Raw genomic sequence first — 18,659 nt, forward strand, 5'->3', positions numbered from 1 at the left:
TAATCTGTGTGCCCAAAAAATCCATAATGCTGCTGGTAAAATTAAAGAGTGATCATCATTTTAATTTTACTACCATAAATCAATTTTACACGTGAAAATAAGAAACTCTATAAAGCATTCTATCAGTGAAATGTGATCCTTTCTAGACCAGGACTAACCATTATTTTGCAAAATTCTCAATTCCTGTGAAAAATCTGTTTCTAATGAAGACAGATTATTACATTACTGAGATGGAAGTTACAACTGTTAAGATTCTCTGCAGTTGGGAGAGGGAGAAGTAGAATTTATTTAGGTAGATTGCATTTTATACTTACCAAGTTTACATATTCTACTTCCTTAGACTTGTAGATAAACTGGTTAAATAACATATTTTGTTTATCATTATCATCTTTACTTTATATTATTTTCAGTCATTTGTTGTTTGCAGATCTATGAAATAAATCAAATTTAGTAACATATCTAAAATCAAATTACAAATAGAGTATGTCTTTACATTTACTGTAATGTTCCTCTAAATTTGGCTAGTTAAAATATTCTATGGATTTAATATTTAATATAAATCAAAAGAGACATTAAAAATAAATAGAGAGTACAGTGTGAGGTGGAAGGGGTGACTGTTTCAGTGAATATTCTAAATTAGGAACTATAATTACTGTGAATTGCATACATATTTTATTGAATAAAGCATTTATGCAAATAATTTATTTTTTTAAATATTTGCAAACTTTAAAAAAAAGCATAAGCCACTGGAATTTAACTTAAATGTCCAGAATCACAGAAAAACATGTTAAGTATATGCAAAAAACAGTTACATGTAGGTATGGCACCTCAATACTTCAGCAAATAAACAACATCTGTCAAAATCATGTACTTCATAGCAAAAGTCCTAATTGGCACACAACTCCTCCACCCCAAAAAATATTCAGTGGAATAGATGGGGTCGCAGTACATAGGCACAGTCACAGAAGGGCATACATACCAACTTTTAAAGACAGGGAGAGGGACATGCACACAGTACCTGTGCCCTTATGGAAGCCCCTTAGTGTTCTCATCTACTATGATATCTCTTTAATGGCCCCAAAAGAGTATGATGCCTCCAATAATACAGTGAATTGCCACACACAATCAGCCTTCAAAGAAACCTCTACATGCCCAGAATGATGACCTAGGAAAGTATGATGCCCCAGTGTGCCCTCTACATGTTATAATGCTGGACAGTGCACCTGGTTTGGTGCAATGTCCTCATTCTGTCCTCAACACAGTATAATGCCCACACAGCTCCCCAATGAATCCCTTAAAGTGCCAACCATACAATAAAATTTTACCCGTTTCCCCATGCACATTATGAGGCTCCGACACAGTATGATGTACCCACAGTCCTCACTCTACAGTACAAATTGTCTACAGTCATTTTACCCAGTTTGCTGTCCTACAGCTGTTCATAAAGCATAACATCTCAGAGTTCACTCCCATTAGTTTGATAATCACCACACATAGCATTATGTCCCTCACACACAGTATGATGGTTCCACAGCTTCACACACAATTTGATGCTTCCCCTAGCCCACACTTGCAGTATAATGGCCCTCACAGTTCCCTACTGTAAGGATTGGGAGAAGAACCAGAGAGTCGACCCTCTGGGTTGTGTCTCTAGAGCCCCCGAGGATGAGCGGACCAGATGGAACCACCCCCTATACAGGGAGCGTTAGGAGCAGGCCCAAGGGGGATGGAGACACAACAGCTAGAGCCAAAAGGACGGCTACTAAAACAAAAGAAGAGGACAGAAACAGCAGAGACACAGAGTGGACAAGACTGGAACACGGAGAAGGAACGGCAGAGACACTGGGCTGACAAGGCAGGAACGCAGGACAGGCACGTGGAGAGACAGGGCAGACATAGCAGGAACGCAGGGCAGGCACGGAGGAGAAACAGGGCAGACAAAGCAAGTACATAGGGCAGGCACGGCGGAGAGACAGGGCAGACAAGGCAGTAACGCAGGGCAGGCATGGTGGAGAGAAAGGTACTGAGACTGGAGAGCCTAGGACATAGGTACGCTGACAAGAAGTACAGAGAAACCTACAAAGCAAAGGCGTCTTACCTGAGAAGACGCCGGGAAGAAATACCCAATGGGAGCTGCCATGTTGGGGTGGAGCCATCGGGGCGCGACCTCCCAAGAGGCTGCGTGGCACAGGAAACGCGACTGCGCATGTGTGGAAGAACTGAACGCCGCAACTCAGAGAAGGGAGAAGCAGAGTGGCATGGGACAGAGTCGGGAGCGTGCCAAGGAATAGAAGACAGGTAAGTATGTGTGGTCGTAACACCTACACATTTTATGATACCTACCCCCACAGCCCTCCAGACATGGAATGATGGCTACTACACTGTTATGATCTGGTGGCCTAAGAGCAGCATGAGACGTACTCTGGAGAAGGTGGTACCTGTACTGACCGCAGACCCTGAACTTAACACCGCAACTAGAAGTAGCCGTGGAATGTACCTATCACTCCCTAGACATCGTGACACAGCCGGAGGACTAATTACCCCTAGAGATAGAAAAGGGAAACCTATCTTGCCTCAGAGAAAATCCCCAAAGGATAGACAGCCCCCCACAAATATTGACTGTGAGAGGAGAGGGAAAAAACATACACAGACTGAAATCAGAATTTAGCAAAGGAGGCCACTTCTATCTAAATAGAAAGGATAGGACAGAGTACTATGCGCTCAGTATTAAAACACTAGAAAATATCCACCACAGAAAATACAAAATCTCCACAGCTAACTAAAGATATGGAGGGTATATCTGCATCTCCAGAGATACCAGCTTGGCTAAACAAATCCTTATACAGACCAAGCTGGACAAGACAAAAACATGGAAAATAACTGAACAATAAGGCCACAGCATGTGGACAGCAAAAAAAAAAACAAGGCCAGAACTTATCTTTGTTGAAATGAACAGCAAAGCAGGAGAGACCAGGCAGAGATGTGAATCCTCCAGGAACAATGGACAACTGGCACTGACTAAAGGGTCAGGCAAGACTAAATAGCCCAGTCAGAATTGACAGCAGCGCTACCATTTACAACCACCGGAGGGAGCCCAAGAGCAGAATTCACAACACTACACACCTTCACACATAGTATGATGTTCTCAATAGCTCTCAGTATGATGACCACTACAGCTTTCTGAAGAGTATGATGAGCTCAACAATATGATGGCACCACATACAGTATAATGGCCCCCATACAAAGTAAAATGGTCCATGCAGACTCTACACACCATCTAATGGCCCCCACATTATGATGCCCCTACAACCTTCCACACACAGTATGATAATACTCACAACCCCCAACCACAAAATTTTGGTTCCATAGTCCTCCTCAGACTGGAGTCACACGTACCATATAAAAGATCGGTCCATATTTCACGGTCAAGAATCGCAGAAATGTTCCCAAACAGTGATCCATATGTCATCCGTGTGCAATGTGAGGATGTGATTTTTCTGCATCTAAGCATCAATGTGACATCCGTGTGACATCCGTTTGGCATCCGTATGGCGAGATTTTCTCGCCGGCTTGCAAAATGGACATATAATGGATCCCGGCCCAAAAAATCATGAATAAATAATGTGGAAGCCTGTTTATTGGCTCCACAAGTTAGACCCTACAGGCAAAAAAAATTGTGTGGGCTCCAGCGCAATTTTCTTCACCAGAGAGGGAAAGCTGATGGCCGGGGCTGATATTTGTAGCCTGGGAAGGGGATAATACATATGGATCTTCCCAGTCTATGAATATCAGCCCGCAGCTGTATATTTAACCTTTACTGGCTATTCTAATAGGGGACCCCCCCAAAAAATGACCTGGGGTCCTTCTATAATTAATAGCCAGAAAGGCTATGCAGACAGCTGCGGGCTGATATTCATAGCCTAGGAAGGGGCCATGGATATTAACCCACCTGGCTAAAAATACCAGCACCCATCAACTCCAGAAAAGGCACATCTATATGATGCACCAATTCTGGCACTTAGCCTCTCTCTTCCCATTGCACTATAGTGGTGGCATGTGGGGTAATAAGGGGTTAGTGTCACCTTGCTATTGTAAGATGAAATTAAGCCCGGTTAATAATGGAGAGGTGTCAATAAGACACCTTTCCATTATTAATCCAATAGTATGAAAGGGTTAAAAAATACACACACATTAAGAATAAAGTATTTTAATGAAATTATTAAACACACAGGTTTTCCATATTAATCCAAGCAAAGCCCTCGTTCTTCTGTAAAAAATAAAAAGTCAAAAATCATCAATATCCCATACCTGTCCGCCGTACACTTCACCTCAGGTAAGGCTGTGAGTCTGCGCATGCTCAGTGACGCCAGCGGTAGTTCAGAAACTTTCCCACGCTAGAGAGTTCATGTCCGGTCAGGCAGGGATGCTGCGCAGGCAGCCTTTTATTCATTACACAGTGGTTTACAGTCGGGGTGGCAGCATTAGCACCGCTACTGGTAGTAAAATATTTAACCCCTTGAAATGGATTGCAGGGTGGGACTTGACTACGGCGAACAGGTATTAGATATTGTTGATTTTTTATTTTTTACAGAAGAACGAGGGCTTCGCTTGGATTGAGGGTGTAATAAAGATGGAAAACCTTTGTGTTTAATTATTTCATTAAAAGACTTTATTCTTAATGTGTGTGTATTTTTAACCCTTTCATACTATTGGATTAATAATGGATATGTGTCTTATTGACACATATCCATTATTAACCGGCCTAATGTCACCTTACAAAAGCAAGGTGACATTAACCCCTTAATACCCCATATGCCACTGCCACAGGGCAATGGGAAGAGAGAGGCTAAGTGCCAGATTTGGCGCATATTACAGATGTGCCTTTTCTGGGGTTGCTGGGGGCAGATGTTTTTAGCCAGGGGGGGCAATAACAATGTTCATTTTCTAGGCTATTAATATCTGCTCTCATTCACTGGCTTTCCCTCTCTGGCAAAGAAAATTGCGTGGGAGCCCATGCAATTTTTTTTCCATGAATAAATTTGTTAATTTAACACCTACATCTCCAAAATGTAACACACACATAGTAATAACATTAGTAGTCAAGGACATACATGAATCTAACTGATATGCAATGGTTTACTGTGTGTAAACCATGTGTCATATCCTGTTTACAAAAACAAAATAAGATGATGGCTAAAAAGCCATGGCCAGCTCACCGATCCTTGCAGGCGCACGGAGCTTCGTCTCGGATCCAGACGAGGGATAATTACAAAGTAGAAACAGAAGGTGCTCCAGCTCCAATAAAAGAGATTCTTTATTAATGGTTAAAATCCAGTGACATAATAGATCCTTGCTGTAGTACAAATGTGGGGGTACAGAGCCCATGCAACGCATTTCGATCGCTGCCGATCTTAATCAATGCATGCTTCAACAAAGAAACAGTGATTATTTTATAAAATAATGAACCAATACAATGCTGAGTTCAGATCACATGACTTATACCACAGATTTGGCAAATGAAATAGTCCTGCTCAAGCAATGCAACAATGGAACATTCATATAACTTTATAAAACATTAAATACATGAAACATTGTACGATTTAAAAGAAGAAAGAAAGAAGAAGAGGAAAAAAAAAAAAAAAACCCTTTCAAAAAAAAAAAAAAAAAAAAACACACAGAAAAAAGAAAAGAAAAGAAAAAAGGGAAATGGAAAGTTAGCAATAATGGTACATAATTTCGTTTTTTCTGTTTAAACCACCAGGGTGTCTCGTTTGTAAATTATACACCCAAAACGCTTCCCTAGTTAGCAGACGTCTTTTAATGTCTCCACCTCGTTGTGGTAAACTAACTTTCTCAATTCCCTGAATAGTCATGTTGGACACATTACCAGAGTGATATACATTAAAATGTTTGGCAACAGCTGAAATATTTCTATTTATGGCGTTACTACTGGTGAGATCCCTTAAATGCTCCGTTATTCTGGTTTTTAATTTTCTTGTAGTGCATCCAATATAGGATACATTACATACAGTGCAGTCTACTTTATAGACAACATTGCTGGTATGGCAGTTAATGAAATCTTTAATTTGATAAGTTTTTGTTTTTTCTTTATTTTGAAAATTATTTTTAGTTAGCGCATGACGGCATGTGCTACATGCGGTAACGCCACATTTGTAGAAGCCTCTACATTCTAACCAGGTTTTCGAAAGCGATTTTGATGGAAGAGAGCTGGGAGATAGGGAGCTGCCAATAGTTGGCGCTCTTCTGGCTACCACATTAAGGCCATCTTTTAAAATTTCAGAAAGTGCATCATCTTCTCCCAAAATAGGCAACCTGTTGTGTATTATCTTTTTAATTTCATTAAATTCGGTACTGAATTGAAAACAAATATATGGCTTTTGTTTAGTTCTCTCTTTTTTGTTTTTATTTTCCGGATTAAATGTTAGCAAACTGTCTCTTGGTTTATCATTTACTATTTTATGTGCTCTCTTTAATGTCCAGTTTGGATATTTTCTTTCTTTTAATCTAGCTTCTAATCTTTCGAATTCGAGATCCCTGAATTCAGTCTCACTACAATTTCTTTTAAGCCTTGTATATTCGCCTACTGGAATCGATTTGATGGTGTGCCTAGGATGGCTACTTTTTGCATGTAATACTGTGTTCCCACTGAGGGGTTTTACATGCGTTTTGCTTCTTATGATTTCATTTTCCAGGCCCAAAAGAGCTAGATCCAAAAAGGATATCTCATTATGATTCCATTTATAGGTGAATTTAATTCCATAAGTATTGGCATTAATGTATTCAATAAAATCCGGTACGGCAGATACATCACCCCCCCAAATTATCAGGGTGTCATCTATGTATCTGCCGTACCAGATCAAGGACTCGCAAAATGGATTGTCTGTGGAATAAATATATTTATGTTCCCAAAAGGCCATCGTAAGGTTTGCCATTGAGGGGGAATATTTCGCCCCCATTGGAACACCGGTTTTTTGTCGGTATATTTCGTTTTCAAATGAAAAAATATTATGTTCCAATAAAAAAAAAACGCAACCTGTAAAACAAAATTTATGAGATCCTGAGTACATGCGCTATGATGTTCTAAATGAAATTGTAAAGCTTCCATGGCTAGCGTGTGTGGTATGCAGGTGTAAAGTGACACCACATCACAGCATAGCCATGAAAAGTTTTTTTGCCATAATTTGTTAGAAAAAATTCTTAGTACTTCTCTGGAATCCTTTATATAACCAGGCAATCTAATTACTAGTGGTTGGAGAATAGAATCCAACCACTCGCACAGATGTTCGTTCACAGAGCCAATTCCGGCCACAATGGGCCTCATAGCAGGCAAACCTTCTCCTTTGTGTACTTTTGGTAATCCATAAAGTATGGGCATTTTTGGACACGGAACATACAGATATTCAGCCTGTTTTTTATTCAAAACACCCAGACTGAGACCTTCATCAATGATACTTTGAATTATTTTATTATAATCTTTAAAGGGATTTCCCTTCAATTTTTCATAAGTTTCATTGTCGTTCAAAAGTTCCAGCATTTTTTCTATGTAATCTTTTTTGCCCATGACCACTATCATGCCCCCTTTATCACTTTTTTTGAAAACAATTTCTTTCATATTTTTTAACTCTTTAAGGGCTTTTCTCTGCTTTGATGTAAGATTTTGATTTCCTTTCTCTTTATTATTCATTTTTTTATCTTTTAATGTTTTTAAATCCTTCTCTATTAACTCTTGGAATTTATCCATACAATCTACCCTAGATTGTATCGGATAGAAGTAAGGATTTTTCGTTTTCAGAGTTGTTGATTGATTTTCACATGCATTACTCATTGCACCCTGTGTAGACAGATCTTGTAAACACAGGAGCGCTAATTGTTCCTTAAAATCCATATTAGTGAATTCATTCATTTGTTGTTTTGTAATGTTTTCACTAAATTCATCCTCATTTTTAAGAAAATGTTTTTTTATAGTAATGTTACGAATAAATTTATTGACATCTAAGATAGTCATGAACAAATCAAATTCTACATCTGGCACAAAGTTCAATCCTAAAGACAAAACATCCAACTGGTCACTCGTTAATTTTGTAGATGAAAGATTGACCACAGTGCATTTAGTTATTTCTTTTGCTTGCCCCTGTATCTGGTTACCATTTTCGGAGTGTTTTTTATGTTTTCTCCCACTCCTTCTTTTCCGTTTTTTGGCAGTCTGTATGTTTTTCTCCTGTTCTCCCACGTGTTACTCTCCACAGAAATATCTGATGTACTTGCATTTGCATCTGAGGACTCTGCATCTGATGAAAAAAATCCAACCTGCAGTTTTTTGATCGGTTTTTTATGAGCTGAACCATTTTTTAAAATAGATCTCGGGGATTTGTAGATTTTGTCCCACTGGCCCCATTCATAAACCTTATCTGAGGCATAGTCTTTAAGATCCCTCTCAAACTTGCGTTTCTTTCGCTCCATGATTTCTGTTTCCAATAAACCAACATTGTCCTTAATGGTTTTCATTGTGAGCTCAAATTGAGGTAGATCTTTATGTTGTTCAATGGCGCTCATAATTTCCTTGATACTATTTTCAGTCTCTTTCAATTTTGTTTCTTCATTTTTTATCAGTAATCTCATCAGATTAAGGGAACAATTCGTTAAGATTTGATTCCACTCTTTTGTGAAGTTATCTGAATAAGTTGTAGTAGAAATTTTCTTTATTCTGAGACCTCGTGGGATCATATCTTTCATAAGGTAATTTTGTAAGGTGGTATTATTCCACCAAATCTTCATTTCTTGTTTAGACAATTTTTCCAAGTCTGACATATAGTTTGAGAGCTCTGTGTTTTCAGAAGCAACATTATTCACGTTACCGAAAACTTGTGCAGCTTTTGCTGATCTCTCATTAGTGTCCATAATGACTATACAATGCTCACAGTACCCCCAACATAAGAAATTGATTATAAAGCAGGATATGGTAGATCAGGAGATCACGGCAATAGTCCAAATGTGTATACAAAAACAAAATAAGATGATGGCTAAAAAGCCATGGCCAGCTCACCGATCCTTGCAGGCGCACGGAGCTTCATCTCGGATCCAGACGAGGGATAATTACAAAGTAGAAAGAGAAGGTGCTCCAGCTCCAATAAAAGAGATTCTTTATTAATGGTTAAAATCCAGTGACATAATAGATCCTTGCTGTAGTACAAATGTGGGGGTACAGAGCCCATGCAACGCGTTTCGATCGCTGCCGATCTTAATCAATGCATGCTTCAACAAAGAAACAGTGATTATTTTATAAAATAACGAACCAATACAATGCTGAGTTCAGATCACATGACTTATACCACAGATTTGGCAAATGAAATAGTCCTGCTCAAGCAATGCAACAATGGAACATTCATATAACTTTATAAAACATTAAATACATGAAACATTGTACAATTTAAAAGAAGAAAGAAAGAAGAAGAGAAAAAAAAAAAAAAAAACTTTCAAAAAAAAAAAAAACTTTGAAAGTTTTTTTTTTCTCTTCTTCTTTCTTTCTCCTTATAAATCGTACAATGTTTCATGTATTTAATGTTTTATAAAGTTATATGAATGTTCCAAGCGAGAATCCAAAATCTTCTCAACCAAATACTCCAACGCCCCATCAACCAACACAGGAGCAGGAGGCTCAACCAAGGGAACAACGGGCACCACATATTTCCGCAATAAAGATCTACGGAAAACATTATGGATGGCAAAAGAGGCCGGAAGGGCCAAATGAAAAGACACCGGATTGATAATCTCAGAAATCCTATAAGGACCAATAAACCGAGGCTTAAACTTAGGGGAAGAAACCTTCATAGGAACATGACGGGAAGACAACCAGACCAAATCCCCAACCCGAAGCCGGGAACCAACACACCGACGACGGTTAGCAAAACGTTGAGCCTCTTCCTGAGACAACACCAAATTGTCCACCACATGAGCCCAAATCTGCTGCAACCTGTCAACCACAGAATCCACACCAGGACAATCAGAAGGTTCAACTTGCCCCGAAGAAAAATGAGGATGAAAACCAAAATTACAAAAGAAGGGCGAAACCAAGGTAGCCGAACTAGCCCGATTATTAAGGGCAAACTCGGCCAATGGCAAGAAAGCCACCCAATCATCCTGATCAGCAGACACAAAGCATCTCAAATAAGTTTCCAAAGTCTGATTAGTTTGCTTGGTCTGGCCATTTGTCTGAGGATGAAATGCGGAAGAAAAAGACAAATCAATGCCAAGCCTAGCACAAAAGGCCCGCCAAAACCGAGAAACAAACTGGGAACCTCTGTCGAACACAATATTCTCCGGAATACCATGCAAATGAACCACATGCTGAAAAAACAACGGAACCAAATCAGAAGAGGAAGGCAATTTAGGCAAAGGCACCAAATGAACCATCTTAGAAAACCGGTCACAAACCACCCAGATAACCGACATCCTCTGGCAAACCGGAAGATCTGAAACAAAATCCATAGAAATATGCGTCCAGGGCCTCTCAGGGACCGGCAAAGGCAAAAGCAACCCACTAGCATGGGAACAACAAGGCTTGGCCCGCGCATAAGTCCCACAGGTCTGCACAAAAGAACGCACATCACGCGACAAAGAAGGCCACCAAAAGGACATACCAACCAAATCTCTGGTACCAAAAATACCAGGATGACCAGCCAACACAGAACAGTGAATCTCAGAAATCACTCTACTAGTCCATCTATCAGGAACAAACAATTCCCCACAGGACAGCGGTCAGGTTTGTCAGCCTGAAATTCCTGCAGAACCCGTCGCAAATCAGGGGAAATGGCAGAAAGGACCACCCCTTCCTTCAGAATGCCGACCGGCTCAAATACCTCAGGAGAATCAGGCAAAAAACTCCTAGAGAGGGCATCAGCTTTAACATTCTTAGAACCCGGAAGATACGAGACCACGAAATCAAAACGGGAGAAAAACAGGGACCATCGAGCCTGTCTAGGATTCAGCCGCTTTGCAGATTCGAGGTAAATCAGATTTTTATGATCGGTCAAGACCACAATACGGTGCTTGGCTCCCTCAAGCCAATGTCGCCATTCCTCAAACGCCCACTTCATAGCCAACAACTCCAGATTGCCGACATCCTAATTGCATTCAGCAGGCAAAAACTTAAGGGAAAAGAAGGCACACGGTTTCATCAAGGAACCATCAGAATTCCTCTGAGACAAAACGGCCCCTGCCCCAATCTCAGAAGCGTCAACCTCAACCTGAAACGGAAGAGAAACATCTGGCTGACGCAACACCGGGGCAGAAGTAAATCGGCGTTTAAGCTCCTGAAAGGCAGAGACAGCCACAGGGGACCAATTCGTTACATCAGCGCCTTTCTTCGTCAAATCGGTCAGGGGTTTAACCACACTGGAGAAGTTAGCAATGAAACGACGATAAAAATTAGCAAACCCCAAAAATTTCTGAAGGCTCTTCACAGATGTGGGTTGAATCCAATCATGAATGGCCTGAACCTTAACCGGATCCATTTCTATAGATGAGGGAGAAAAAATAAAGCCCAAAAAAGAAACCTTCTGCACTCCAAAGAGACACTTAGACCCCTTCACAAACAAAGTATTATCACGAAGGATCTGAAATACCATCCTGACCTGTTTCACATGAGACTCCCAATCATCGGAAAAAATTAAGATGTCATCCAAATATACAATCATGAATTTATCAAGATAATTCCGGAAGATATCATGCATGAAAGACTGAAAAACAGATGGAGCATTAGAGAGCCCGAATGGCATCACAAGGTATTCAAAATGGCCTTCGGGTGTATTAAACGCAGTTTTCCATTTGTCACCCTGCTTAATGCGAACAAGATTATATGCCCCCCGAAGGTCAATTTTAGTAAACTAACTAGCCCCCTTAATCCTGGCAAACAAATCGGAAAGCAAAGGTAAAGGGTATTGAAACTTGACCGTGATCTTATTCAAGAGGCGATAATCAATACAGGGTCTCAAGGAGCCATCCTTCTTAGCAACAAAAAAGAATCCCGCTCCCAACGGTGAAGAAGATGGCCGAATATGCCCTTCTCCAAAGTATCCTTAACATAACTCCGCATGGCAGTATGTTCCGGCACAGACAGGTTGAAAAGTCGGCCCTTAGGAAACTTACAGCCTGGAATCAAGTCAATAGCACAATCACAGTCCCTATGCGGTGGAAGGGAACTGGACTTGGGCTCATCGAATACATCCTGAAAATCAGACAAAGTCTCTGGAACTTCAGAAGAGGAGGAAGAGGAGATTGACATCACAGGAACGTCATTATGAACCCCCTGACAACCCCAACTAGTCACAGACATAGACTTCCAATCCAACACAGGATTATGTATCTGGAACCATGGAAAACCCAGCACAATAGCATCATGCAAATTATGCAACAGCGGAAAACGACAATCTTCCTGATGGGCTGGCACCATGCACATGGTCACCTGTGTCCAAAACTGGGGTTTATTTTTAGCCAAAGGTGTAGCATCAATGCCCCTTTAAAGGAATAGGGTTCTGCAAAGACTGCAAGGGGAAACCACAACGCCTGGCAAATTCAAAGTCCATTAAGTTCAAAGTGGTGCCTGAATCCACAAACGCCATGACAGAAAATGACGACAATGAGCAGATCAAGGTCACAGATAACAGAAATTTAGGTTGTACAGTTCCGATGGTAACTAAACTTGCGATTCTCTTTGTACGCTTTGGGCAGACTGAAATGACATGAGAAGCATTGCCACAATAAAAACACAACCTATTCTGACGTCTGAATCCTTGTTGTTCCGTTCTAGACAGAATCCTATCACACTGAATAGACTCAGGCATCTGCTCTGAGGACAACGCCACAGCGCGCACAGTTCTGCGCTCCCGCAAGCGCCGATCAATCTGAATGGCCAGAGACATAGAATCACTCAGACCAACAGGTGTGGGAAACCCCACCATAACATCTTTAACAGATTCAGAAAGACCCTTTCTGAAAATTGCCACCAAAGCATCCTCATTCCATTTAGTCAGCACAGACCATTTTCTAAATTTCTGACAATACAATTCTGCCGCTTCTTGACCCTGAGACAGGGCCAACAAGGTCTTCTCCGCTTGATCCACAGAATTTGGTTCATCATATAATAATCCTAGAGCCTGAAAAAAGGCATCTACATTAAGCAAGACCGGATTCCCAGATTCCAGGGAAAATGCCCAATCCTGAGGGTCGCCACGCAGCAGGGAGATGACAATTTTAACCTGCTGAATGGGATCACCAGACGAACGAGGCTTCAGAGCAAAAAACAGTTTACAATTGTTTTTAAAACTCAAAAATTTGGACCTGTCCCCAAAAAACAAATCAGGAGTAGGAATCCTAGGTTCTAAAAGCGGAGTCTGAACAATATAATCAGAAATACCCTGTACCTTAGCAGCAAGCTGGTCTATACGAGAAACTAATCCCTGAACATCCATGCTAGCACAAGACTCCTCAGTCACCCAGAGGAAAAGAGGGAAGAAAAGACAAAGCAGGCTACAGAAAAAAAAATGGCTCTTTCTTCCCTTCTTCTGAGATGCATTTAACTCATTGTTGGCCACTTGTACTCTATGATCCGGTGACCTTGGAGTCGCATGAGAGACTTTCTCAGGAGTAGGTGGAACCTGTACTGACCGCAAACCCTAAACTGTCACCGCAACTAGAAGTAGCCGTGGGGTGTACCTAACACATCCTAGACACCTCGACACAGCCGGAGGACTAAATACCCCTATAGATGGAAATGGGAATTCTATCTTGCCTCAGGGCAGAACCCCAAAGGATAGGCAGCCCCCCACAAATATTGAGTATAAGAGGAAAAAACACATGCAGGCAGAAAAACAGGATTTAGCAAAAGAGGCACTTCTAGCTAAATAGAAAAGGATAGGACAGAATTCTAAGCGGTCAGTATTAAAATCCTAAAAATATCCACAGCAGATAATACAAATATTCTACATCTAACTAAAGACATAGAAAGTATATCTGCATCTCCTGAGAATCCAGCATGACTGAAAAATCCAAACAAAGTCTAAGCTGGACAAAAATACAATGAATTGCACTGAATTGCAAAGCACACTGCATGTGTGCACAGAGACAAAAAACCAGACACTTATCTTAGCTGAAATGGCAGCAGGGCATAAGGAGCCAGAGAGAGATGCAATCCCTCCAAGTACAATGGACAACTGGCATGGACTCATGGATCCTGCACACCTAAATACCTAATAGAGCTGCAATCAGCAGAAACACCTGCCCGGATTACAACCCCAAGACAACTGCACTACCACCAACCACCACCAGAGGGAGCCCAAGAGCAGAATTCACAACAGATCACCTTCACAGAACACCACATCATGTAATACTCCAGCATTTCTCCACAGAGCATGATTGCCCCCACTCAATAATAGAGAAATGGCCTTGGTGTTTTTGTACAAAAGTTGCTGATGGACTAGGTTCTCAATTCAGAAATGTTTAAATTACCTCAGCGCAGGTTTTCAGTGTACAGGTACATACTGTACAGATGATGTGATTTTCTACTGCTAGAAGTTTAACCCCTTTCTGCCAGCTGACGGAATAGTACGTCAGCTGGCAGATCCCCTGCTTTAAGGTGGGCTCCGGCGGCGAGCCCACCTTAAAGCAGCGACATGTCAGCTTTTTTTGTACAGCTGACATGTGCGTGCAATGAGCGCGAGCGGAGTCGCGATCCGCCCGCGCCCATTAACTAGTTAAATGCCGCTGACAGCGGCATTTAACTAGCGCTCCCGGCTGCGCGGCCGGAAGTCCTCGCACTGCTGACCGTCGTCACATGATCGGGGGTCAGCAGTGCATCGCCATAACAACCAGAGGTCTCCTTGAGACCTCTATGGTTGTTGATGGCCGATTGCTTTGAGCGCCACCCAGTGGTCGGCGCTCAAAGTACACCTGCCTTTCTGCTACATAGAGGTGATCTGTATGTCACCTCTATGTAGCAGAGCCAATCGAGTTGTGCATGCTTCTAGCCTCCTATGGAGGCTATTGAAGCATGCCAAAATTTAAAAAAAAAGTGGTTAAAAATATAACAAAATAAAAAATATAAAAAAGTTCAAATCACCCCCCTTTCGCCCCAATCAAAATAAAACTATTAAAAAAAAAATCAAACCTACACATATTTGGTATCGCCGCGTTCAGAATCGCCCGATCTATCAAAAAAAACAAAGGATTAACCTGACCGCTAAATGGCGTAGCGAGAAAAAAAATCAAAACGCCAAAATTACATTTTTTTGGTCGCCATGACATTGCATTAAAATGCAATACCGGGCGATCAAAAGAATGTATCTACACCAAAATGATATCATTAAAAACGCCAGCTTAGCATGCAAAAAATAAGCCCTCACCCGACCCCAGATCATGAAAACTGGAGACGCTACGGGTATCGGAAATTCGCACAATTTTTTTTTTTTTTTTAGCAAACTTTGGAATTTTTTTTCACCACTTAGATAAAAAATAACCTAGACATGTTAGGTGTCTAAGAACTCGTAATGACCTGGTGAATCATAATGGCTGGTCAGTTTTAGCATTTGGTGAACCTAGCAAAAAAGCAAAACAAAAAACAAGTGTGAGATTGCACTTTTTTTGCAATTTTATCACACTTGGAATTTTTTTCCTGTTTTCTGTTACACGGCATGGTAAAACCAATGGTATCGTTCAAAAGTACATCTCGTCCCACAAAAAATAAGCCCTCACATGGCCATATGGACGGAAAAATAAAAAAGTTATGGCTCTGGGAAGGAGGGGAGCGAAAAACGAAAATGAAAAAACGGAAAATGCTCCGGGGGTGAAGGGGTTAAAAGTAGCAGTAAAATATATGATAAGAAGAGCAGATACCCCCAGAATTATGACCAACAACCTTATTATAGGTAATTTATACAACATTGTACATAAAATGCGTCAGATAAATATTTTATGACTGGAATCAGATATATGTATGTAGATATATGTTCATATATGTACACTGTAGAAGTATTGGTCACCTCATAAAAATCTACTGTTACTCAGGAAATCATAGTATAAATTATTTTCTCTGAAATTTAAAAAGGATCTGTCACCAAATCAATATTGCCTAGTTTTTGATTTTTTTCTATAGTATGGTGGTGTGGCTCACAGGATTCTCTGGTTTTCTATGCATTATTACCCTGTGAGCCACACCCCATAGTAAAAACCAGAAAAGTAGCACTTTATAAAAAGACCCATATCTTTGGAATGATTGTGGTGGATTTTAAGAAAAACAACAAAAAAAAAAGAAAACTCAAACGCAGCAGAAATAAAATTGGATGAAAAAAATACCTCTTCTGATTTGATGTCAGGTGCTCTTTAAACTATGCTTGATTACTTTGAAACTTAAGAGCTTCATTTTTTGCATGGCAGATCTTTCCTAGAGTGGAGATCTCTACATGATTAGATTCCCTGTTACTTCAGCACTCTCTGATATAAATTTTTTTTAAAAAATTTGCAAATTTTATAGCTTTTTTCAGCATTATTTTTTGCATAATAGTCTCATGCAAATCTGAAAAATAATTTATTATTTGTTATTAATTTTAGAAGTCGCTGTGAAGAAACAACCTACAGAGCTAAAGAAAGGTAACTGTATGATAATGGAACCATTTGGTTTTTTTTTAATTTCATGTAGGTTTTTGACAATTGATGAAATATCTTTCTGGGAATAGGAAGAAAAGTAACTAAAGGCAATGTAATTATAAATCTATTTTGAAATACTTAATTCTCCAGGATAGAAATATTTATCATGGAGCCGGGCAGAGCTAGCTGATAGCAGCATTAACTTCTTCACACTCAGAGCTTTTATCAGTTTTGCGTTTTCGTTTTTTGCTCCCCTTATTCCCAGAGCCATAACTTTTTTAGTTTTCCATCAATATGGCCATATGCGGCTTATTTTTTGCGGGACGAGTTGTACTTTTGAGTGACTCTATTAGTTTTACCATGTCATGTACTAGAAAACGGGAAAAAAATTCCAAGTGCGGTGAAATTGGAAAAAAAGTGCAGTCCCACACTTGTTTTTTGGGGGCTTTTTTACTAGGTGCACTAAATGCTAAACCTGACCTGCCTTTATGATTCTGCAGGTCATTATGAGTTCAGAGACACCAAACATGTCTAGGTAATTTTTTATCTAAGTGGTGAAAAAAAATTCCAAACTTTGTTAAAAAAAATTTCGCCATTTTCCAATACCCGTAGCGTCTCCATTTTTAGTAATCTCGGGTTGGGTGAGGGCTTATTCTTGCGTGCCGAGCTGATGTTTTTAATGATACCATTTTGGTGCAGATAAGATATTTTGCTTGCCCGTTATTGCATTTTAATACAATATCAAGGGGACCAAAAAAACGTAATTTTGGCATTTTTACTTTTTTTCTCACTACGCCGTTTAGCGATCAGGTTAATCTTTTTTTGTTGATAGATCGGGCGATTCTGAACTTGGCGATACCAAATATGTTTGAGTTTGATTTTATTTTTATTGTTTTATTTTAAATGGACGAAAGGGGGGTGATTTAAACTTTTATATTCTTTTTAAATATATTTTTTAAAACATTTTTTTTATTTTTGGCATGCTTCAGTAGTCTCCATAGGAGACTAGAAGCTGCCATAACCCGATCGGCTCTGCTACATACCTTGGGTTGTCATGCCAACACACCGATGACCCATGATCATGTGATGAGTATTTCTGGCACGATTGCCGGTAGCGCCATTTAAATGCCACTGTCAGAGTTTGACAGCGGCATTTAACTAGTTAATAGCCGTGGGTGGATCGCAATTTCACCCGTGGCTATTGCAAGCACATGTCAGCTGTTCAAAGCAGCTGATATGTCCCAGGAAAGATGTGGGCTCCGGCAGGAGGGATACCGATGTTGGTAAGGGGTTAAAGCAATACAATCCTGTTTGGGCATCCATTCTGTGCAATAATCAGCCTCGTTGCGATGCAATGAATGGTGCCCATGGGTTGCCATCTCAGGTTTGGGCTTGCTGAAGGCTCCTATCGCTGCCATGTCAGTAGTCTACTTTAGCTTAGCTCTATATTTTTAGCGTAGACATAGGAATGGATATGGATAATGATTCAAGTACTTACAGTGGCATTTTTAGTTTGAATATCTCAAGAGAGGAGTTTGCTTGGCTTACAGCAAGCGAAGGGTTAATTGTAGGTCTGAACAAGTAAGTAAATGCAGATTGTAGAAATACAAGTGCTTCTCACTAAGTTAGAATATCATCAAAACGTTAACTTCTTTCAGTTCTTCAATGCATAAAGTGAAACTCATATATTATATAGAATAATTAACAAAAAACACCTGTAAAGGCTTCCTAAGCATTTAAAAAGATCACCTAGTCTGTTTCAATACAATCATGGGGAAGACTTTTGACTTGACAGATATGCAGAAGGCAGTCACTGACAAAGAGGATAAGCCCCAAAAGGTCATTGCTGAAGAAGCTGGTTGTTCATAGAGTTCTGTATCCAAGCATATTAATGAAAAGTTGAGTGCAAGGAAAAATTATGGTAGAAAAAGGTGCACAAGCAACCGGGATAATCGCAGCCTTGAAAGATTGTTTTGAAAAAAACATTAAATGCTATTAAAAAA

General features: G+C 40.2%; 1 protein-coding gene across 1 annotated transcript in view; it reads left to right on the top strand.

Moving 5' to 3' along the window:
- Positions 1-18,659, top strand: part of LOC143807646 (uncharacterized) — a 1,106,746-nt gene that overhangs the window by 782,140 nt on the left and 305,947 nt on the right. The window contains exon 64 of the mRNA XM_077289447.1: positions 16,621-16,659. Coding sequence (XP_077145562.1) covers positions 16,621-16,659 — 39 coding nt within the window. The remainder of the gene's footprint in view (positions 1-16,620; positions 16,660-18,659) is intronic.

Source organism: Ranitomeya variabilis, chromosome 2 (assembly GCF_051348905.1).
Source record: "Ranitomeya variabilis isolate aRanVar5 chromosome 2, aRanVar5.hap1, whole genome shotgun sequence".
Taxonomy (NCBI): Eukaryota; Metazoa; Chordata; class Amphibia; order Anura; family Dendrobatidae; genus Ranitomeya; species Ranitomeya variabilis.